Here is a 25,274-nt window from a genome sequence, read left to right as displayed (position 1 = left end):
TTTCAGTTGCGCGAATTCCAAAAGCGCTCTTAAGAAACACATGGGCCACTATTTCATAAGCGCTCAACAAGAGGTCAACACTGCATCATCCAAGATGTTGCCGATTATCGACAGACTTTCAACAGCGTGTATTGACACAACGCTTTCGAATTTCTATAGAAACCCTACATGCATTTTTGTAAGGGTATTCACCACCTTGAAAAAGACACACCGCAAATGAGTGACACAAAATGTAGTATGATCATTATTGTATCGTGAATGTGAGACTAAATAGAAAGACAAGATGACATGTGTTTCCTGTGGATCACCATCTAGTTCTTACTTTTACCCTAGTCAACAAAATTATGAATAGCAGGTGAATAATACCTAGCGTCGTGGCGCATGTCAGGAGTCTTATCGTCTAAAAATATATTTTGGTCGGAAAGCTCGAGTCTATGGTGTGCTAGCATATTGATGTTTCCAAATTTTGACTTTGAAAGGCTTCAAAACCCTGCCGGGGTGGCGCAATGGTTACGGCGCTCGACTACTGTTCCCAAGGACGCGGGATCGAATCCCGGCCTCGGCGGCAGCTTTTCAATGAAGGCGAAAAGCAAGGCGCCCGTGTGCTGTGCGTTTTCAGTGCACGTTAAAGAACCCCAGGTGGTCGAAATTTCCGGAGTCCTCCACTACGGCGTCTCTCATAGCCTGAGTCGCTTTGGGACGTTAAACCCCACAAACCTAACCAAACAAAAGACTTCAAAATATGGTGTTAACGCTGGTCACGCAACTTTTGAATGATGCGTGTTGTTCACCAGTGTAGTGCATAAAGGGTTCGGTTTAGTTTGGGTTGTAAGCTTAACATCCCAAAGCGACTCAGACTATGAGAGACGCCGTAGTGGAGGACTCCGAAAATTTCGACCACCTGAGGTTCTTTAACATGCTTCGACATAGCAGTGAACACGGGCGCATCCTACAATTATCACAACAAACGGCAGAGTTGGAACCTGTTGTTTCTGGTGTCCGGTGAGCGTTGTAAGGGGAGTAACCGACTCCTGCGGCGTTATGAAATTCTTTTTCATGAACGTAAATATCACAACATAGGCCTCCAAGACTGTGCGTTGCCTTAGCTGCGGCGCTCGCACCAAAAGCACGTCTCGGTACTCGTTCACTAAGCTGCAGGACTTGAATGCCACTACGAAAGTTTTCTGTGATATTTAACCCTCCGAGTGTGGAATGAATTTGTTCCGCATGAGGTGAAGAGCACAGGCTGATATTCAATAAATGTTTGCCTAGTCTCAACAGGGGCTTATTTTTAGTACGCATATGATATTTAACGATCCATTTTCTGTGCTATATCACAGTGTTCGAGTGAGTTGATTTTGGGGCCGAGGTATCTAAAGAGTCGAGATATATAACCTTAGTTTTCTTTTGTGGCTTGACAGAGCACCTTTTTGAAAACTTGCCGAAAACGTGAGTTAGCATGATTTGTGCGGTTAATCTCTATTTCAATCAATTAGGTAACTACTTTCCAGAGTGCTGTAATGACAATAATTTAACGTGCACTGACATTGCACACCACATGGACAGCTCTTCGTTTTTCTGGAGGTAAAACAGAGACGTCCGTGTACTGTGCGATATCAGTGCGCGCTAAAGATCCCCATGGGGTCGAAATTACTCCGCAGTCCTCTACTACGGGTCTTATTTCTCTCTTTGCATTTTCACTCCCAATTCCTCGCGCACCTTAACGGCGAAGCACAGAGACAAGTGTGACTGATATTGCGCCTTTCATTTTTTTCCTCTGAATCACATCTTATAATATTGGTAATATAATGGAAACTTCAGCTGGCATCTGTGTGAAACCAACAGAATCAATTATTGTTTGCTCCTACGAATTGCTGAATATTAAGGCTGAAACGTTGGTTTGTTCATTGGCTGCTTAAATATTAGAGGGAAATGTCCGCATGATCTGGCAACAAACCAGATTGATGTGTTTATTGATAGGAAAGGCGGAGAGGTTGGTCGGATTGATTAAAACCTGTCCTGCTACTCTACATTGGGGAACCGGAAGGGGAGAGGAAAGACGATCGTGATGCGTGACGGTGTGGGAGAAGACATGTGTGAATATATACAGTCAACGTGACGTGCGCTACGGCATCAGAGAGACTGTGGACCGTATATTATTGTTGTACCCAGTGTATGCGCATGACCGAAAAGTGCTAGTTGCTTCCTTGAAACGTTTGGACAAAAGGCCTCTGTCAGAGAAATTGCTGCTGGGCGCTTGGCAGGACAAGGGAAAGTGTGTGCACGCAGTTTGGGCTTTTTTTTTGCTAAGCGGCGCTTGAGTCGCGCATTAAGTTTAACCTTCCGGGGAATCCCCCTGTCTAATAACGGTAAGTACCTGCGCGTAAAAGCCACGTTTAAACGAAGTTTATATAGTAAGTATGCATGATGGCGCGAAATTTCACGCGAATCATACAAAGGCATATTCGATCGAGTCTTCTTGACAGATGCTTCGGGCGTCTCGCTAGGCCCAGTAAGCTGTTGTAGCAGTCGTCTTAGAGTTCGTAAGAACACACGAGTTATATGCTCCTTAAAAAAAGCACAACTGCTCGGAGGTGACTGCTGAGGGCGCTCTTCGCTTGCGTATCGGTCCCGCAGTGCGCAAGGATCCATTGAAACATCCTACGAACTCGCAGTCGGAAAGATATAATTCGCTCCATGATGTTGAGTGCCAGAGACTGGTTGGCGGTGTGGAGTAAGAAATTTGCCAACATTTGCAATTCAGTCCTTGAATCCCTGAATTTACGTCATTTGTGAGGTCGTTCCCCACTTATGTAGCGAACAGATTCTCGAAGGGCTACAGTTTCAGCAGCGGTGGACGTAAAAGTATACCTCAAAAAGAAATAGAAAGCAGTTTTCTGAATGGGTAAGGCCACAGCTGCAGCGGATGCCTGTACTGACACAGATCCGACAGTGTATACGTAAATATAATTATATTATTCTGACCAGATGTGGCCAGAGTAAGTTGTTTGAGCCTAATAAGTGGCACCATAGATTTCTTTGGTATCCCGGAAAAGGACGGCGCATGGAAAGTTTATCCAGCATCTATGGTGGGTGGCCGGGATAATATGGTATTGCATAGCCTGTTCGTCATTGCGCCTAATTTGCGCGTAGTAGACATATAAAACTGCAGTCCTGCCGCTCATTCATTATATTCACCATTGGACGAGAGCGATGTCGTGTAAATGCTCGTAAAAACAAAAAGTGGTTCCTACGACAAGTATAGCGATATTGGGCGAACATGTGGTTCTTCAGTAGTACCTTTCTTAGAGGTGGACCTGGACAATCCAAGGCATATCTTCAGTCCCTGTGCTTGCACGCTGTCTAAAGTGAGCAGACAGAAAATTCTGATTTTAAAAAGAAAATCAGTATTCACCGGGATTAGAACCTCTATCCCTCCATGCCGAGACGGGCGCGCTAAGCACAACTCCACGCCTGGCTCGTGAAAAACATCGTTATTCTACTTGTCTACAGTGAGGATGGTAGCGGCGTTGACAATGACATGTTGCGTTTGATAACGATAATGATGTTAGCTATTATAACGAGATTCCATTTTGTGATAATGATAGTAGTAGCGATGACAATGATAATGTACGAAAATTACGTTAAAGTTATTGAAAACAGTCCTGAGGAGTGGTTTTCGCCATTGCCGCTCTTAATAAGATTTAAGCGGAGTCCTATAATCTTTTAGTCCAGGACATTTATGAAAAAATGAAGTACAAGATGCAAATAACATTCGAGTGATGCCAATAACATCAGTTTTACCTAATATATTAGTATTATATTATTTGTATCAAGGAACTTTATTGACAGAAAGCAAATGATACGCATGACCACTCTGTATACTCAGGTAGAACGAAAGGAAGAAGATGGTTTGCACGGTATAAAAAAGAACTGAACAGGGTAAATAGGGTACGCCTCAGGTCGCAGATGAGCCAACGTTTCGACAAGTGGACTTGTCTTAGTCTGGGCATAGCGATCATCACTGGCAGGGGTTTAAATACGCTTTTGCTTCCGAAGAAGAAAAGCTGGGGAGGGGAAAGTGGGTGCGAAAGAGTGAGGAGGAGAGGATGGGCGAGCAGAAAGTGGGCCATGAAGTGGAAAAAAAAACAAAAAAAAACGTCTTGAGTATGTACATATCAGCCATGGAACCAGGGATTCTGTTGCCTGCAAAAGAAGTAAAAGCGGCAGTACCAGAAAAAACTACAATGCCGGTTAGGTGATTAGTCACCACTAAAGACGGTTTGGTGAAGATGCACCTTACAAAGGGAGGCTATGATAAGGGCCCTGATAAGGCATATATCTAGGGTGACAATTCTTAAAAGGAGGGGGTAGGGCGGGGAGTACATAGTCACAGGATAATAACCGCATAGTGAAAAATAATAATAACCTTAAGTATGTATCTCAACCTGGAACCGGAGATCCTGTGGCCTACAAAAGAAGTAAAAGTGGCAGTACCAGGGTAAAAAAAATAAAAAAAAAATCACAGTACGGGGTAGATGATTAGCCACCACTTAGGCGGGTTTGGTGCAGATACATCTTACAAAGGGAGGGTTTGCGAAGGGTCCTGATAAGGCATATATCTAAGGGGGACAATTCTTAAAACTTTCTGCAAAGGGGGGGAGCTACAAAGCAGAGGATAATAAGCGCACTGGGAACTACAACTGACATGAGAAAAAAAAAACGAAGAGTGAAAAATAATAATAACAAAAAAAAATGTTTCAGGACAAATTCAAGCAACAAGTCATAAGGAGGAAGTGTGTTTAGAGGAACGTGTAGGGTTATGCTATTGCGGAAGGGAATAAGGTGTACATGCGTTGTGAATAAAGTGTACAATTAAGGCTATGTGAGATTGTTTTCCCGAATAGTTATGATGGAGAGAGAATATTCCTAAGGGATTCTAACGTTCCCTTATATATATTTATTCCTGCTGGTTCCAATGTTCTAAATTTATGAATTAGATACGCCTCTCTAAATTTTCTGTCCCTTGCAGATTTAAAGCCTGACTGGAGAATATATAATTTAATTTCTCCGAACTTATGGTCTTTCTGATTGAAATGCTGCGAAACTGCTTTCGGGAGATTTTTGCCTACGTGTGCTCGATGTCTATTAAGCCGCATGGTCATTGATTGTCCTGTCTCTCCGATGTACTGTTTATGACAAAAGGAGCATTCTAGAAGGTAGATAACATTTGAAGATGTGCAGTTAAAGCCTGATTTTATGTGAAAAGTGAAATTGCTTGCGTTGCTTTTAACCGTGGTGTCTTTTTGTATATGACTGCACGTCTTACATCTAGGTCGAGAGCAGGAGTGTGGTTGTGTTGGATGCTTGTTGTCGAGTTTAGAATGTACTAGAATATTTCTGAGGTTCGCGTTACGTTTGTATGACACCCTTGGCGCCTCCGGAAATATTTTTTTGAGGTTTAATGAACGCCTTAAGAAAATATTTCCGGAGGCGGTCATGGCCGGAGCATACCGTTATTATTTCGCTTGGCGGCGGTGTCGGCTTGCACTCTGGTCGGGTGGTCGTCGATGTCGTCGTGTGGAGCAGTAATGAAATAGCTGCGTCGTCGTTAGTGGTGGTCATCGGCGGAGGATCTTCGTCTTTTCGCCGTTGAGCAACCTCACCTCCAAAGGTTGCTGCTTTTAGTTTCCCCTACGGGGGCTAGGAGACCGTCCTTGCACGTAACTGCGGCCCGGCGACGCAAACCGGCTTTGTACGGCGATGGGGAGCGTGACAGACACCTTGGCGACGAGTGCTCTCCGCTGCGCAGGAAGTCGTTGATTTCCTGTGGTCGCTCGCCAGGACGGGGTCGTGGGGCGTCAACAGCGAAACCGCGGAGGCCGATCCGTCTGTACGGGCAGTGACGGAGGATGTGTCCTGCCTCACCAGAATGAAAGCAGAGTGGTCGGTTGTTTGCTGTCCGCCAGGCGTCGCACTTTCTGGGGCTTGGGGGTCGTTGGTAGTCTTGGCGGCCGGGGGCCAAGGGGCGGTTTTCAGGAACAGGGCGGTAATGCTGAGGGCTGGGAAAGTCATCACGTCGGGGCGCAGGGCGACGTAATGCACCAGCGTAGTTCATCGCTGTTGCATCTTGTGCTGGAAGAGTCGCAGCCGTCGCTTGAGGTACGCCCAGCGCCTGCTGGACTTCTTCACGGAAGACGTCCGCAAGCGTCGCCACGTGGGGTGTTGCGAGGATGGCATCAATCGGCGGAGCTCCTCTCGCACGATCTCCCGAATGAGGTCCCGAAGGTTCTCCCCGCTTGCAGATGCGCTGGGGTAGCGGCTTAAGTAGTCCGGTTGAAGTGGTCGCTCGTAATGTCGCATCCGGTTGTCCAACATCTTCTCGATGGTAGACGCTTCTGTTTCAAAGTCCGCCACAGTTCTTGGCGGATTTCGCATAAGACCTGCAAAGAGCGACTCTTTAACGCCTCGCAATAAAAATTTGACTCTATCACCTTCGGTCATTTTAGGGTTGGTGAGGCGAAAGAGACGCTATATCTCGTCAACGTGCGCCAGGGCAGGCTCGTTAGGGAGTTGAAGTCTTGACTGAAGGAGGGCCTGGGCTCTTTCCTTTCGGACGACGCTTGAAAAGGCAGTCAGAACCGCTTCCTTGAAAGTCTCCCAATACTTCATAGTTGCCTCATGATTTTCGAACCAAACTCGGGCATGTCCTTGAAGAACAAAGTAGACTTGCCTACGTTTCACGGTGTCGTTCCAGCCGTTGAGTTCTGCCACACGATCGAAAAGGTCCATCCAGTCTTCCGCATCTTCACTGGGCAGTCCTTGGAACATGAGGGGCTCTCTGGGCTGCACGAAGACGACTGGTGGTGTTGACTGGGCCATTTCCAAAGTTGATGCCTTCCGGAGTCGGACGGGGTCAGGCAGCAGACCGTGTTCGGGCTGTAGGCCTTGGAGTCGGCGGCTGGCTCGGTGACCTGTAGGCTGGTCTTCCAGGGTGACAGGAACAAGGCTGATTTCTTCGCTTGGAGGTTCAAGGGCAGCACCTCCACCAGATATCACGTGGTGATGACCAGGGTCGACGACACAAATGAAGGCACAGGCTTGATGGTACGGAAATTAACTCTTTATTGGGCTGACTTGCGCCCGCAAACGAACTAAGCAACTCGGCGGTGGCGATAGCAGCAAACGTGCTCGTCGATCGTCGAACGAAGAATGCTCGTCAAACTTGTCAACGCTCAATTTAAAGGCTGCACAGAACAATCTAGATAACGTCGCAAACAACTACCAGCACGGGCTGGAACATTGTGGAAAGACACACGAGTGGCCGGAATCTTCGAGATAGATCTCGGTGCATCTTGCGCTACAACGAAACTGATAAAGATGTGACTCTCGACATCGAGCATTATCAAACAAAGATTACGGAACTGATACGCTATCCAGATTCAGACTGATAAGCCTGTATGCCGGCGGCTGTTGAAAAACAACATATACAGTTTTGAAGGTTTCGCGGCAATATTAAACACGTATTTTTATTGTCACCTGTCTAAAACTGTGTAGATAGAAATCATTATTGATACTTTGGAGTAATGCTTAGGTAACCACAACACAATGCTTAAAAATAACTCTTTAAAAACGAGATGTGTAATGCACTATATTAAGCGTGAAGTGTGTTTAGGATGACCGTCTTTTGGAATTGGTTATTCTGGGAGACAAAGAGATTGCCTTCATCAATATCATTGAAAACACATCAAAATTCATCTCTTATGACAGACTGAGACAACCTGTAACAATAGCCTTCTTTTTCTTCGTTCGTTCACACAGAATGCGATGAACAGCGTTCACTATTACATGCCTAATCTAGTCATCCCTCAGTCCTCTTAGTTATGTGTATGCCACCTATTTTTATATTCACCAGTCACCTACAAACAAATTATTTGTAAATGTTTTCTCATGCCTTCATTTTTAGTTTTTCATCGATTCATTGTATATTGTCTTGCATAGCTAACTGCATAAGAGCACAACCACAAGCTTTTGCCTTCTTGAAATAATTTTTCATATCCATGTTGCACTTGTCAGTCTTGCTTAGAATCAGCGGTTCGGGGCAAGAATTTAGCCCCGATAATTTAGATTTCGCCAGTCAGGAGATCTAGATTGCTCAGGATATGCGGTCGGAAAAGGATGCCACAGGGCTGCCGTGGAATGCGCTGCAAAGCAGTTGGGTAGAGAATTCGTAGACGGTGTTGAGCTTGCTTACCGCGAATGTGCATGTTGTGTTAGGTAGGGAGTCATCGCTCGCCGCAAATTGTCCGGCCAACAAGTAGTCACCCCGGGGTTCCGATTTCGACACCCGAAGTTCGCCTCGGAACGGTTATCTACCATCCCGAACTGCCAAGCTCTCGCACTCTCCAGTCTTGCAATTTCCCTCCTTAATTCCTCCGTAACAAATTGCCTTGAAGTTGGACATTTCCTCTCGCCTGTAATATTGGACATCATATGCGGTTACTAAAATTTCGTCGCTCTATCCTATGTCACACACTCTGCTGTTATGAAGTGAAAGGTAGACGTTTTGAAATAGTTGACTCTGGGGAGTAATTACGTGCTTATAGCTGACATTCCTGACTCCTGCGTCATGTATGCGTTTAGCGGCTGGTCACTCATGGAGCTATCGCCAATGAGACACTCGGCCCGGCATAAGATCTGGCACTAACTTAAAGGTATTTGTGTTTCTCCTCATCCAAGCTGGCGTCAAAGAGTGCGGATGAACATTGGCAACTAAACTTGTCTTTTAACCCTCTGCTTCCTTTCTGACAAACTTTCATTTAAAATTCACTAAACGCATTCTCAGATCATCCCGCTGCAGAATTCACTATTTCTTTGAAATTATTTTTCTCGTAGGGAATACCTATCCCAGCGGTGGTTCTGCACAACCAGTACTAATGACCCATGAACCTTACTTGCCGTAATGTTCTAATGCTAGGCCTTCAGAGGTATTGCACTGAAATCCAAAAGCTTTCCATGCGGCCTATAATTTACAAGTAATATTGAAGAAATTCCACTGGCAACCCCTCAGAACCGATTAGGGCGACATCTTCCCACGCGGCCGCTTCCTGGTGATGCCATCAGGGCTAGCCTAATTCTGCCACTCATTGCACGCTCCAAACTGATGTGGGAAGGATGCGGTGGAGAAGGGGCGCCGTCGGTGCTTGTTGTCTTATTTTTTCTTGCACGCCGGTATGAGCAGAGTTTAGGGCTGAGAGGCACATTGTTTTGCACGCTAATCAGTTGGCGCTAATGACGCTAGCTTAAAGTCTCCTAATGCTCGGAGAGAACTGACGAGACACCTAATGCTCGTGCCTGTTTATTGATTTTAGCAAATAACTTTTAATGGGTCATTGTTGCATCATCGTAGAGCTGCTGAAAGTGGAATGGAGCAATGGCGACACCTATAGGTAATTTTTGGTCCTTTGCAGGAAATCGAAAAGCAAAATGCCGACCGTGGTTACATTCATGGTTGTAACCACTGTCTCCGAATTACTATTCTCTCTTGATCGCGGATATGGTGCAACACTTGGTGAGAACCTTTTCGCCCTCAGCTACTTTACTTTCTGATTCCTTGATAAACGGTTTCACTAAACATGACTAGTATGACACGTTGTCGGAAAATAAACTGCATAGCATACAGCTGGTCTAATTCTACAGCTTCACCATGCCTGCGGACTGAAAGCACTTCTCGGCAGACTTATCAGAATTCAAAGGCTGTATAAATCATTCAATAATGAAAAGCTGACAATGGGTGAGCTCTGCCCCCTTCAACCGAAATATTGTGGAGGCTCAAGAGTGCCATAACTACCCCTGTAAAGTGCTGAAGAGTGAAACAATTAGCATAAAACACCGCGAGTAAGAGGATAGATATCTTTGTCGTGAATTCCAGGTTAAAATAGCTAGGAACATGAAAGCGTGCCGACAAAGAAAATTCTAGAGCACTCTTCTGCATTCGCTTCTCTTAGTGTGAGTCATTAGAGAGTAAGGCATTTGACACAGTCTTGTCTCAAAGATGGAATTGCTGGGATACAGGAGCCTTCTGCTCTCCACTTGCACCTGGCATATCAATTCCGTTCCAAACACAAAACACATGTGTGGACAAATGAAACGTAAAAACATAAACACCTTACATACTAATGAGCTTAGAGAAATGCCACTGTTTAATGTTCACATATGTTGCAAACAAATAAGCACGCTGAACAGTAAATGCAGATAAAGAAATGGTGGAGAAATTGTTCGAGTATGTCCTGGCCCAGTCACTAATATATTATGAAATATGAAATATACTTACCGTGAGCTTTTATTAGGTTTTGTTAGAATAGATGGTTGTTTGTAAAAGAATGGTTGCTATTAGTTTGAGGTATCTTATAGTGCAAACATAAAAAGGTACGACAAATGGCAGGAAAACGCGTCACATGAAACTTGTTTCTTTTCATCATGCTTTATGGCAGCATATAGATAATAATAAAAAGGCATTCTTGCTCGTCGGAAATGCAAATTATTAGGGGTCAAGGCGGGGTAGGCGAAACGAAATTCTTTGAATAATCAACGTAACTGAGGGAGGGGGATGCGCACTCTATTGGGAGCTTCGGTAAGACTTCCCTAGTGAAAAAAAGACTGAGTCACAATAACCTCAGGAACAGTTCTCACACAAACATCATAAAATCATCGTATATCATCTCATACAAATATCAATCACTGTATGAGAAATATGTGAGATTGTATGAGATTTGTATGGGTTTAGTATGAGCTTAATATGATAAATCTGCATGGCAGTTTCGGCAAGACTTGTGCCTCTTCTTCCAAACTTTGTTAATGACTACTGTTGGCTTTATGAATAGCAACAACAAACGCAATGACGCTCATAAAACCTCTATGTATTGTTTTTGCGTATGGAACATCAATACCATGCTAGTCATAGTTTGCATGGGAAGTCAGGTAAAACTGTAATGTTTTCTTGCCCGATATTTATAGTCTATCACGCGAGGAGCAAGCGTGAACTAAAAAAGCAAGTATGAAAAAGTGACAGATTTAATCACTTTTTTTTTCACCATTCCAGAGACGATGACAGACTACGAGCTTTGCTGTACAGACGTCTGCAAAGAAAGAGGTAAATATTGAAATATGCAATGGCGGTTTCCCTTGACTGCTTACCTCACCCCTTCTATTGGGCCCTCCTTCCTACAAAGTGATGAATGCAAGAATAATTTGGCTGATGTCGTGCCTTTAGCATTTTCATTTTCCGCTTGGGGGACGGATGGAGGAAATAATTCGTCACGGGTCATTATGTCCAATTTTTGAAGGCGGACGTGAAGGCTTTTTCTCACCCACTTCGTCATGCGTGTCCGGAGTTCCCATGATTTCGAAACATTTGCGCATGTGCCGCGAAGATAGGAGCCAGCAGATGACTTCGCATTGCGCAGGCTGCCGTCAGATGTCGCGGGTTCCCAACACGCTTATGACGGCATATTCAATGAACAAAACACGCTGAGTTGGAGAATAAAAGCTAATTGTAAGCCACCACATACTTGCGCCATTGGTAGAACTTAAAGGCTGCCCAACTATGCGTATTCATGTGAAATGGTAGCTCTACCCGGCCGGCACTGTCAACTCCACAGTTGACTTAGTACTGGATATAGCCTGTGAAACAAACCGTGAGCGAGGAATCACAGTAGTTCTTGCCAAAGCGCTTGGCTTCTTGCACACTTTTTGCTATGCAGAACGAATTGTGAGGACATCTGCTGAGCTTTCCCCCAAACCTTGGGGGCTTATGCGAGTAACAAAAATCATGTGCCTTTACTTCGGTCTTTGTTTCTTTGGAGGGACTCTGATTTGTGTTTATTTACTTTGAGTAGAGCCCTCCGTGAATATAGTTCGCTATGTAAAGAAATTCAGTTTGATTTTTTGCGTCATACTTTTAGAGCATGCGCCACCGTAAGCTTCTTGGAAAAAGGGTTGACTTATTCCTGTGGTGTTTTGCAGCGAGGCATTAAGAAAATAGATGAAAGGGGCCTCAGAAATGATCAATGCAAACTTAAGCGCTAAAAAATGAGTTTTTATTTATAATTTCTGCCTCCATTCTGAATTGCCTTTCCGAAACTGACGCTTCCTCTTTCTATGCAATACATGCTAATTATGAAGCGTAGTTTATCAAAAATTTGATACACTAGACATGAACCCCACTGCTAAACATCGCATTTTGACTGCAAAAATCAAACAGAATTTCAATTGGACAAAAAGCTAACGGTTCGGGCAGTTTTAAATAAAACACGGCGGTAAATTTGATGACGCACAATAAAAACTGGAGTACACCGGAGAAGAACACCAACACCCTTGTCGAGTAACGACTGCGGAGATGGCGAAGCTCTTTGCAGAGGAAAAAAATGATTGAAAAAATAATTTTTAACTCTGATTAGTCAAAAATGGTCAATTAGAAACGAGAGCGCAAATAAAAAGTAATATTATTGATTGAATTAACCTACCTGTTAGTCAGAAAATAGTTCTGTCAGGAGAAAATTAGGAATTTGTGCCTCATGCAATTTTCAGTTTAATTTTTGCAGTGAGGTCGAGGCTTTCAGTATTTCCCATTCAAGTCTCAGGTACACTTAGCACAGCCGGTCTGTGTAACTGAGTCATCAGAACAGAAGCTGGTGACACCCTTCAAGTGCACAGGAAGTTGGAACCACGAAATCGCGCTGAGAAGGCACGTTTTGTTACGGGACGATTGACAGTCATTGCAGCTGTAGAAGGACGTCTAGGATGGCGTCGAGGTCGGCGAGGAAGCGCGGCGAACAAGACCAACATGATCTGCGCGATAGCGATCCGACAACTGCTTCTGCTTCATCAGCGTCATACGAAGGGATCCATCTTCTTCTTCTTCACAATTCCCCCCCCCCCCCCCCCCCTGAAGATATAGAGCCATCCTTGCGACTTAAGGGGACGAAGATAAAATGGGATAGTAGAAAGGCTTAAGGCACTGCACATGACCAGTCTCACGGTAACGGCATCACAAATCGGAAGATGGCTTAAGCGGCTCAACAATATAGTTCACGTGTGAAGTGCGCTCAACGACACGGTAACGCCCATTATACATGGAGATGACATTTGTTCAGAGTCAGAGGCTGCCGGATGGCACTCATATCTACACGAGTGAGTCGGGCTCGAAGAGAGGTGTATTCTTCTGATCGGTGTCATGGCGATATTTTTTCCTCCACTGAGAGTCGCTCGTGAATGTCCGCGCACGCTGGCGGCATTCTTCGCTGTGCTGTGCAGCTTCGTAGACTGTAGTGCATTCTGATGCGTCAAGGTTGTATAGGGGGACAGTACAAAGGGAAGCAGATGGATGCCGACCGTAAAGCAAAAAGGACGGAGAGAACCTCATGCTTGATTGTGTAGCAGGGTTGTACTTGTAGGTGATACAAGGAAGGACAATGTCCCAGTTCGTGTGGTTGGATACGATCCTTCGCGAGCATGTCAACAAGGGTGCGAATAAATTGTTGAGTTTAGCTTGCTGGTGGTAGGCGGTGCATCCAGTGAGTGATTTTGAACTGAGCGAGCAAGGCTTGAATGATGTCAGGTAGGAAAACACGGTTTCTGTCGCTGAGCAATTCATGAGGAACACCGTAACGGAGAATGAAGTTCAATAAAAAACCGGCAACATATCTGGCTGTTGCGCCTGGGAGCGCGGCGGTTTTGGCATATCGCATCAGGCGGTCGACGGCGACAATGACCCAGCGAATGCCATCAGCTTTGTACGGAAGAGGGGCTTAGAGGCCAATGCCAATGCGGTCGAAGGATCTAAGCGGACATATAAGAGGCTGTACCTCACCAGCCAAACAGTGACAGGCAATTTTGCGACGTTGACAAGCCAGGCACGATTGAATGTACCTAAGAACCGAGTTGTACATACCACGCCAATAGTAGCGAAGACGGATTCGAGTGTGCGTCTTGAAAACTCCGGTGTGACCTCACTAGGGATTGGCGTGGGTGGCGCGGAATCACAAGGAGCCATTTTCGTCGACTTGGGTTGTAGTTGCGTCGATAAAGGAGGTTATCCCGAATATCATAGTGGGAAGATTGACAGGAAAGGGCGCTAAGGGCTAGTCACCCAATTCCTGGAGAGGTAGTCAATAAAAGGTGCGATCCATGGATCCTTTCCCTGTTCGGCGGGCACGTCACTGATGTAGAGTGAAGACGCCACGGATTCCAAGACGGAGAGGCTGGCAAGGTCGGCTGGCAGCGGCGAACGAGACAAAGCGTTGGCGTCTTTATGCTTGTGACCAGATCGGGAGATAACACGGAGGTCATATTCTTGTAGACGAAGAGCCCACCATGCCAAGCGGCCGAAGGGCCCTTAGCGATGAAAACCAGCAGTGGGCATGGTGGTCCGTGACTACATTAAACAAATGGCAGTAAAGTTAAGGGCGAAACTTTGTGAGTGCCCAGAAGATTACCAAGCACTCTTTTTCGGTTACAGAGTGGTTCATTTCGGCTTTCTTGAGAGTGCGACTGGCGCAAACGACTACGTATTCACTGAAATCAGAGGGACGCTAAGCAAGCACAGCGTCGAGGCCGGCACCACTGGCGTCTCCATACTCTACGGAGGGCACCTCAGGGTCACAACTGCGCAGGATAAGCCGAACTGTGAGGAGGCGGCGCTACGTGTTGTAGGTATCATCGCATGCTGGTGATTACTGCGAAATATCTGAGGTATTGCCGAGGAGATGAGTCAGCGGGGCGACAATGAAAGCAAAGTTCGTATCAAAGGTCGAAAGTATGAGCACAGGTCCAAGAAACTCCTTAGTTGCCTAATGGTGGTAGGTTTCGGAAAGGTCGGAAAGACAGTCACAGCTTGAAGCTTGGCGAGATCAGGACGGATACCCTCATTGAACACAACGTGGCCTAAAATTGTCAGCGCACGAGCACCAAAACGACAATTCTCCAAGATGAACTACAGACTGTCGCACGCAGGACATGCCATTACCTGCTTAAGGCGGGTCGGAAATTCCGGCGAAAACACCGCGATGTCGTCAGGGTAACAGAGGCACGTCTTCCACTTCAGGCCACGCAGATTCGTATCCATCATACGCTCAAATGTAGCAGGGGCATTACTGTGACCGAGAGGCATCGGGGGTGACAAGTGCGGTTTTAGGGCGATCTTACGCGGCCATGGGCACCTGCTAGTAGCCGGATCATAAATCGTGCGAAGAAAAGAGTTCAGCACCTTGTAAGCAGTCCAAAGCATCATCCATATGCGGAAGAGGGTAAACGCCTTTCCTCGGGCTATGCTTTTTCTCTGTCTGTCGTCCTTTAGCGCTGCAAACAGTTTTAATGCAGCGCTTGTACATTTTCTAAGGATTTTTTTTTTTTCATACGAGAGCCAATAATGATTCTCAACCGAAAACGTCCTTGAGGTATTCTAGCCAAACTAGAAATGGGTGTTTGAAACTGAATTTAGCGCTCGAAATACTGCCGTATTACAATTTTAATAATGATCAAGCAGCAGCTTTTTGTTTTCGTATATACATGTTTGTGATTAGAGAAGATGTTAAAAAAATAAAAGCTGCACCAAACACTGGGCCCGAGTTTTTCTCATCATCATATGCTTGACGCTTTCCAGCCGCTTTACTCAAGGCCAGCATCAATGTAAGCGTGGAGCCATGTGATGATTTCTTCAGCTTCGTGTGCGACGGATGGATCGCTAATCATACTATCCCACCGGATGAGGAATCGTATGGGACATTTGAAGAAACGGACAAGCGTGTCCAATACGAATTAAAAGGTAATTTTCTTCTACTTTGTATAGGTCGTACTCTCTTTGCTTCTTATAGTAGTTTCTCCTAAAGTAGTTCTGAATACTTTGCGCGCAGTGAAGGGAACAAAGTTGTAGTTATTTTGTAAAAATGTGCCATACGTAAACGAATAGCATGTTCCCGGCCCCATACAATGAAGTAAAGGCATAAAATGCAGTTCGTGCGACACTGCTCGAGAGCAGCTACGTTAACTAACCGCGAGTGTCGTGCACCATAAGCTGCATTGCCACATCGACCAGCCTCACGAAAGCAACGCCTCGAAGAGATTAACCTGCTTCTTTTGGACAGTAACCTAAGCTTCCTGGTAACTTTAAGCTTAGATTGTGTTTTATACTGAGTGTTTGCGGGATCTCTTGGAGCAGCTGAGAATTTTATTTGTGCTACCGTCCGTTCATGATGTGTTAAAATATTGAAGACATTGTGAGAAGATATTAATTTTTGATAAAAAAATATTCTTAACAATTTCAGTTACTAGACCATGATGATATTCATGCTCCGTTCTACAAGTATAAACGCTGAACTATGAGCTTCGACTTCTGGTGTAACACCTTTGTTCCCTGAATCTTAACAACTACCTAGTAGTATATAGTTGAGAGTTATGCAAAACGGTGCAAAAGAAGCTCGAAAACAGTTTATGTCGACAAAACAGAATGCTCTTCAGCCTAATAATAGATGCAACAGGAATTGTATCGGATGCTACCTATTCCTACCAATAAAATAAAATTAAATTGTACGGTTGGTTATCCTGAAGAGACGCACGAGAAGCCTAAAAATAGAACCTTTCCTGATTTCAAAACCTTCTGCTCAGCACGTTTGTACAAACGGTATTCAATAGTTCCCAAAGCAAAAAATTCACTTATTAATAGCAGTGGAATGATGTCATCATTTTGGTTTTGCATGGATTAGGCAATAAACATAAAGCTTCCGCCTTCGGAAGCACAAAGGCGGAGCATGAACCCGTGTTGTATATAATACTCACGTGCGTCGTTAGAGCCCTATTCGACGGAGAAAATCATCAGCAAAGCTAGCTCTGAAATAGCTGGAAATGGGATGCAGTTATTAGCATCACACCTTACTGTCAAACGCACATGCAGCTCACTAGCGTGGGTGTTACTGACTTACATTGTTGTGTACATGTACTCAGGTACCGCTCACGGAAGAGTGCCGTAGAGCCGCTTTGCTGGGCATTGCGATGGATTGAACATTGCCTAATTGTGTTTCCGCTGTGAGAGTTCACAACTGTTTGCGCAGAAGTTTCCGATATGTGCTGCCGGGCGACAGAGACGGGATCACAGAAAATTCGCCTCGAAGTGATGTTACAGGGTTGCTAACACTGCACATGCACACTGTTGATAGACAGAGTTGACCAATGACCTCTGCTGTATGACGGAGCATTTTAAGTAACGTCTATTCAGAATTTTCGCACATCACTTACCAGGTACCTTGGTCACACCAGAGCACGTGACGCATACCCGAAAGCGATTGTGAGCGCATCTTGCAAATTTTATGCATCTAGAAACGCGGGGTCACACATGTCTCAACAGCTTCATGGTTTCATTTGGCGGAAGGCTTATTAGAGCGGCGCGGGAATGCTCGCCCCATTCGAATGGAATCCAAAATAGACTCTCAGAGTTCTATAACAAGACTTCAGATAATTACCGTTGGTCGCCTAAGATGCTTCTTTTTGAACTCTGACGGTTGACCACAGGAAAGCATTCCCTCCGCAAAAGTTATTTGGTTATGTAACGGGTGAAGCTTTCTTGCATAGCGTCCCATTGTTATCCTGTAGAAGTGCCAAAATTAATTCCAGATTTCGCCAGCATTCAATCACACAAGAGATATAAATTCTTTCATCGTCAATTTCACATCCTGTATGAAACCATTATCCAGCCAAACAGGCGGGCACAAGGAAGCAGATGCAGACAGGAAAGGTCATACATAAAGAAATAACTACCTAAAAAGACGCAAACTCGAAAACAGAAAAGCAAACAGGACAAAGTGACCCACCTTAGCAAACCGGGCGCGAGGCAGGGAGATAGAGCATGTATCCACTTAAAAAATTGCCTGCCGCAACTGGGAAAAAAATCTGCCACTTTCCTGTCTGCGTCTCTGTTTTTCCTGAATGCGCCTTTTGAAGTACGATCTTCACTACGTCATGCAAAGCAAAGGTCATCGTGCGGAGTCAGAGCCTCTACTGCGCATGCGTAGAGCAACAGGTGTGCCGCGTATAACGCCAAAGTTGCACCGGCCTCGCTGCGCCGAACAGTGCTCCGCTCGGCTTCCGCCGACTCCACAGCCTCGCTACGCGCGTTGTGCACGCGCAGTAGCTACATATGCGAAACACGGGACGTCGAAGTTGCGCTGCAGTCAACTCCATAGGCTCGCCCAGAGCGCCGGCTTGTCAATCATCAAACTAATACTTAGAATCATTGTAATCTAAACTGCCGCAACAGTATCTGACGTAATTGTTGTTATGTCTGAGCTGACTGGACCACAAACAGAAGATAAACAAGCTGCGACAAATAGAAGTTTTACAACGTGTAAACGTGTGTAAAAGCTTTCAGAACGCGCAAAGTTAAACCACATCTGTGTTTTGGCTTGTTAACTATTTCTTCATGTAACTGCATCAACTAGCTAACAACGTGTTCTAAAAAGCAACCTCCCATTTCAGGGATATATATCAGAGGAATGTTCCCAAACAACTGCAATATAAACAGATTTCCTGCGCCGTAAGGAAGCTGTTTGAGCTTGTTTGTGTATAAACGTACGGCACCCTCTGACACACGTTAGTTTTCTCTTTTTTGTTCATGGCGCGTCAATCTTTAGCGTAAGCAGGTCTTCTTGTCACGCCATGGCATGCCCGGTCAACGGTATACTCCTAAACCACGAACCACTCGCAAAGAGATTTCTCGTCCTTTGATGACCGGCTATACCCGAAACAAGACTGCATGAAATTGCACCTTGCAATTATGAAGCTACACTTGTAAGTGAACGCTGACACTGAACGTGACACATGTCCATCACTTTCATGCGATGTTATCAAACACCTAACCATTTACTTTTCTCTGGTACGATGTATGCAAACCACGACGCCTATTCTGAATTGTGCTCTCATGTGAATCATGTGAAATAATATATAGACTACTGAGTAAAGCGCAGTGAATGACCGATATTTTTTTTTTCAGAGCTGATTGAGAACGTAGATGTCTCCTGTGAGCCTTACAATATTACTCAAAAGGCGGCAATTCTGTACAAGGCATGTATGGAAAACAGTAAGTGTGCTATGCTATAATCTACATTACTCTTTCTTTTGACTCACAACCATACTTTGGTAGAACGAAAGGAAGAAGATGGTTTGCACGGTATAAAAAAGAACTGAACAAGGGTAGCATGCCCAGACGAAGACAAGTCCACTTGTCGAAACGTTGGCTCATCTGCGACCTGAGGCGTACACTATTTACCCTTGTTCAGTTCTTCTTTTTTAAACCATACTTTGGGGAATTTAGCACAATACAGTTTCACTTTGTACTATCAAACAAGTGATATTTGATTTAGGACTCATTCATCATGATTGATTTGGGCCTATTCATTGAATTGCAAGGATGCTGGATCGAATCCCGGCCTCGGCGGCCGCTTTTTGCTGGAGGCGAAAAGCAAGACGCCCGCGTGCTGTGCGATGTCTGTGCACGTTAAAGACCCCGGGTGGTCGAAAGTTCCAGAGCCCTCCACTTCAGCGTCTCTCATAGCCTAAGTCTCTTTGGGACGTTAAACCCCACAAACCAAACAAACCAATCATTCATTGCATTCACTCAGACAATCTTAATATTCATCACTGTCGGACTTGTTTAACTGAAAAATTAACCTATCGCGTACTAAAGCTATCATTGCTGATGTTGAAAGCAAATATATTTGTACCGGTTATCTTTAAGGAGCTCAAGCTTGAAAACAATGTTTACAGACGACGTTGTTTTCACTTAAACGAGATCGGCCTTTGTTCTAGAAGGTATCGACGATATCAGTGGACTTAAAACTGTGTCCCGAGACAAAGGCAGATTGTAGTTTTGTGAAACCAATGAGGCCTTGTAAATTAATAATTAGATACCAGTAAAAGGCTTGGCTGTTTACCTTCGTAGGGTTTAACGTCGTCGTACCGCAAGGCATGTTTGAAGAAAAGGCCAAAGAAGCAGTGCTAAAGAATTTTAAACCTGTGGATTTCCGTGCTTCGCCCAACGGAATCTAGCCATCAAGCTGCTGAACAAGATGAATCTGGGCGTTGTAAAAAACTCGGTGTCAAAAGCAGACAGAGAGTTTCTGGAAATTTTCATCACTGGCAAAACGCACAAGCTGGACTGTCCGCTACGTGCGATAGTGTCCGAGAGAGACAGTTGGCAGCGTTCTGTTAGCTCCTTTCTTAAATGCCACCTCAACCAAGTTCTGGGACATGATCCGTTCCTCATCCGTGGCTTCAAGGACCTGCTACTGGCTCTGGAACAAGAAATGCCTTCCGCTTCCACAGCTATTTCTGTTGATGTACAAGATCATTTTTTATTCTGTACCGCACGAGGGAATGTACACTGCTGTTAGGGATTGTATTGAAGATTATGTTGAACTAGGTTTCCGTAATAAGGCTGGCATCAGTATTGAGAATCTTGCAGAGGTTTTACAGTTTCACTTGAGTTCCAAGCCACCATTTACGATGGACGCTTTTATGTTCAAAAGTCCGGAATTTGCATTGGGTCTTTAGTGGCTCCAGTGCAGTGTGACGCTTTTATGGCTTCTTTATAGTCAGATGCCTAGAAAAAGAGCTTTCAAAGCACCCTGTATCATGTGTGTTTCGTTATGTCGATTACTTTTTAGTGTTTTTAGACAATTCTTCCACCTATAACCTTGACAGAGCTGTCACTAACATTATTAACGCCTTCTCCTCGGAGGGGCAAGACTTGATCTTTACTTATGAATTGACAAGGGACAACCGTATTCAGTTTTAGACATAAATCTCCTCTTCCCTGCTGACCACGTTAGCTGGTCGTATAGCCCAAGGTCTAACAAAAGTCTTCTACCCTTTAAAAGCGCTCATTCAATACTAGTAAAACGTGGCATCATCAAGTCTGCCTGCCTATCTGCCTTGCAGAAATCCTGCACCCACACCATTTCATCCAGTTTTCAGTGTCAACTTTGCCTTCTTTCTGCTGGCTATTCCCGTCATCTCCTCCTCAGCACCTGCGAAACCCTGCTTCAAAGGCTAAAATCGCCACCTTAAAAAGAAAAAGGATGCTCGGAATCCAACCCCCATTTGTCATGCCGTATTTTCATTTCCTTTCCCATAACATTAAGAAGGTAGCGGAAAGGTATGGAATTCGCGTTGTTCTTTCCGCGCCCTGCAAGCTGAAAAAGGTGTGCCCTCTACTGACTGGTACGAGAAAAGAATCAACCACTTGCAAGAAGAAGCAAGTTCACAAAATGTGTTTCCGCAGTTATTTATGAAATTCCTCTGTCATGCAACCGTTCCTACATAGGCCAGACTGGCCGTTGTTTTAATGAGCGCGCCTTGGGAAATAGACGATCCATGAGCAGTGGCACTGACACCAATCTGCCCTTGCATTGTAAGAGCTGCGACACCAAAAATTGTTCTCCTTCCCTGGCAAAAACAAAGTTCCTTTCTAAGGCTAAAACAAAAACCAAAAGAGAAGTTAATCGAGGCTTTTTTCATCTCAAAAATGGGCGATAAGTGCGTTAGCGCGCCTTCTTTGTCTCTTTCAAGGCAAGAGATTAACTTCTTAGATGGTCGCATCCGAGCTTTCCATGGGTCGTAACCACACGTGGTCTTGTTGACACTGTCATTGCCGTGCGCACGTTGCTTTTTCCTGTCTCTTTGTTTTTATTTTTTTTTAATCAAAAACTTTACAAGCACTCTGCTTTCGCTAAATAAAGTCAGTTGGAAGTCTGCGCTTTGTGCGTGTGTATTCGTGCCTTCTTGTTCCGTTGCATTCGCGCGGTTCTGTTTTGCTATAAAAAATTACGGCACAGAACAGTGAAGAGTGTAACGCATATTTAGGGAGGTATGCAGTAAAAATAAAGCCATTTGAACAAAAATTCTAAAGTGTCGCAAATGCGAAGCACCCAAAATATGAATAAGTATACATATCAAGAAATAAAAGACACGAACATGTGTAGTGTTTTCTGTTTACCAGTAAAGGGGGATCTGGATACGCATGTGTTTTTTTTAGAGGAGGCGGGTAGCCATAGTTATATATGGATTTGAAATCTTCGTAAAACGTGGTCTGTATACTGAACAGCCCACAATCACCAGAGACTTCAAGATTTCGCCCTAATATATTAGAGCCGCATTTGTGCTCGATAGATATTATAATTTAGTAAATGGAATCAATAATGGAAGCACATACTAATAATCGAGGGGAAAACGGGCACAGCGATGACAGTACTTCGCTTAGTACGAATCGCAAAGCATAGTACATAAGTGTATCCTCCGCGCTAGTACACGATCAACCTGAATATTGGTTGTTTTTCAGAGCAATACTGAATATTGTTGTTTTTCAGAGCAGGCAAGCAACAACGATAATCACTGAGTGAGAAGGGCGGGGGTCGTGACGCGCCGCAATTACGATGCCACTGCGGTGATCGTGACCAAGGAGGTTATAAAATTGTTCTTACAATAGAGCTTTATATATAGTTTTTATAACCTCCTTGATCGAGACTGCGTTGCCTAGTGAGAACGGCTGCGCGTATTGAATGTTGCCCGGCACATTTCAACACGAAATGTGACGACATTGACTGCATAGACACATAAATGATATCGCCATATGCCTGGGTATCACTAGTATGTGCTGTTATTTACGTTTCAGAAAGTTTCACAACCCCTTAGTGGGAGGACATGCACATCCGAGCTAGATATTTTCTTTTAAAAAAGAACAGAAAGCTAGTGGGACACTTCAGCGCTGCCCTTCAGTCTATGACGCGATAGCGAATGTCTGTCTCTCTCTCTCTCTAACACACACACACACACACACACACACACACACACACACACACACACGCACACACGCACACATACACATGACGCCTTTTTGTTTTATAAAGTTTAATTTTAAAACCCCCACCATTAGGATTAGCAAACGCGGACATTAGACTCTGAGCCATATCTTCCCTTTGAACCTCCTTTTCTACTTTTTTTACGTATTGTAATTATTTGATCAATCACACACATTATTTTTTTAATCAACGCCATGAACCATTGGCTTTTCATTCTCAGCATTTTGCACGTTTGAAGATCCCTTTTTGAAATTTTTGCTTTTATTTCTTTAATTCATCATATAAAAAGTTAATTACAAAGATTTAATCAACTCGTTATGTCTTATGCTTGAATAACTGCCCAGCACTCTTTTTTTCCACACACGATAATAGATTAGAAAAATCTGTCTTTAATCATTCTTTTGTTCGGAACGTTTCGAGTGTGGTGAAGCAAGTGCCTTACCATTCTCATTTTATACGTTTCTGCACTTGTTATCGTTCTTAACATACCATGCTGATGTTGTGTTCTTGAAAGCATTATTTTACTGGTCTAGTTAAACTACTGTGTGATCGCCTATTTTGTACCTCTTTTAAACCAAGCAAGCGTTTCAAGTATGTTTCTGAAGCACTGACCTGTATCATATCTGTACATTCCCATCTGCTTGATCTTCCGAGACTTAGTATATATAAAATAAACAACTTAAATAAGTCACTAGACCTACAATTTATTATGATAGCTTGTTCTAAGCTGCCCTGGCTTATTTCCGACACATGGTGTCCAATACCGCAATTTCGCGATTCTAGGCGCAGCCCCTAGCTTTACAAAGGTATTTTGAAAAACGAGTTTCTGTGTGGGCCTAAGTACCCCCTTCTTGCGAGGAACAGCGCATAGACAAGTTTGCCAGCGCCTTTGCACAATACGGCATCGAGGCAGAGTCCCTGCAAGTCCAGAGGTGTTGCGGCGTCCGCAGCGCGACCTCCCGCTTCTTGCGCTGCTTCACTCCAACCCTACCCGGCAGCTTGCGGCACACAACGCCAAGCACTGGGCTCGAAAGCAATATCGACAAGAATATCAGCGTCTTTTGACGTGGAAATGCAGAGCGTAGTCAATCGATAGAGCTCGGCAGGGTCCGCAGGCATCAGCGGGTGCAGGGTGCTCTTTTTGGTGTCAGTTATTTCACCGTTGTAACGTAAGACGGAACCAGTTTGAAGGGGCTGCCACATCATGAACTTCAATCTAACGATAATTGCGTTTTGTCGAAAATGTTTCCCAAATTTATTTTCCAAATTAATTTTTTTCGTTCGCGCCTTTCGTCAAGGTATGACTCGGGAAAGCAGGAAGAGGGGGAAGAGTTAATATAGATTTTTGGAACCTAAGAACTTCATCCTATCTTTTGTTCCCATAGCGATTAGAAAAACAGGGCGATTAGAATCAAGTAAATACGGAATTACCAGTGCTACGACGCCAATGGCGTTTCGGCCGAACGAGCTGTGTAAGCTATCCCTGAAAATTTATTTTAAAGCGGACACATCCAGCGCCAAGCTTATACTTATTCCTCAGGACTAGTATATGCGGTGACAGCATGAGGGAGTGTGGTTCAGAGATTCCACATATTAAGATGCGTTTAACCCAGGAGGAAATCAGATTCTGCGAATAGGTTCACATTATCATTACGTGTAAATTGCTGTTAGTCCATTTTCGACATTATTAGAAGCTCACACGCAAGCGTTGTAGCCACACCAGGGTTCCTCGGTGCTGTACCCGCAACGTGTTTCACGATGACTACTGCTCCGAGCGGATTCTCTGCTCTTTGCTTCTTCGTAGGAAACGCAACGCCGATGCAAATGGCACGGTAAGTCAGTAATAAAGTAGATGGTCTTACGGAATTATACGCCTCATCTTCATCAAGACTTTATTTAGAATCTATTGCTCCCAAAACAAAAAGAAAACATCGATATTTCTCTATGTTTGCAGATTTCACGGAATTTCAGATGATTGGAGTATGGGGAGATCTACTTTCTGCTCGAGGCTTTAACAGATGGCCTATCGTTCAACCTGAGCATGTTCCGTACAAGAACTACACGGAGCTGCTCACGAATACTACGCTGTGGCCTGTATTTTACATAGCCGTTGCTCAAGACATTCAAGACAAATCTCGGTTTATCATTGAGGTATGTTTTTCAAACTAGCAGGACCAGTTTGATAACGGGGACGGGGATTTACTCGCAATTTAAAGAGACATGCTGCACTGCGAATAAGCATGTGCAGCGATATATGTGGGGATTTTGAAAGGGTGCCTTGTCCTCCGTCTTAGTCTTCTTGGTGCCGGATCACTGGCAGCATGGTGCGAGTATCAGCTAGTTTGCTCATTTTTTCCAAGGACAAACGCA

At 44.5% G+C, this 25,274-nt stretch overlaps 1 protein-coding gene across 1 annotated transcript in view; it reads left to right on the top strand.

The window, feature by feature from the left end:
* The first annotated feature begins 10,983 nt into the window (after window positions 1-10,983).
* LOC146174289 (neprilysin-1-like) overlaps window positions 10,984-25,274 on the top strand; it is a 96,324-nt gene continuing 82,033 nt past the window's right edge. Inside the window, exons 1-4 of the mRNA XM_084585369.1 lie at window positions 10,984-11,152; window positions 15,662-15,823; window positions 19,040-19,126; window positions 24,859-25,055. Coding sequence (XP_084441495.1) covers window positions 11,107-11,152; window positions 15,662-15,823; window positions 19,040-19,126; window positions 24,859-25,055 — 492 coding nt within the window. The 5' untranslated portion in view covers window positions 10,984-11,106. The remainder of the gene's footprint in view (window positions 11,153-15,661; window positions 15,824-19,039; window positions 19,127-24,858; window positions 25,056-25,274) is intronic.

This window comes from Amblyomma maculatum, chromosome 11, assembly GCF_055883805.1.
Source record: "Amblyomma maculatum isolate TAMU_Amacu chromosome 11, ASM5588380v1, whole genome shotgun sequence".
In the NCBI taxonomy this organism is placed as follows: Eukaryota; Metazoa; Arthropoda; class Arachnida; order Ixodida; family Ixodidae; genus Amblyomma; species Amblyomma maculatum.
The sequence above is the reverse complement of the archived record's forward strand: the minus strand, read 5'-3'. Positions and strand labels throughout refer to the sequence as shown.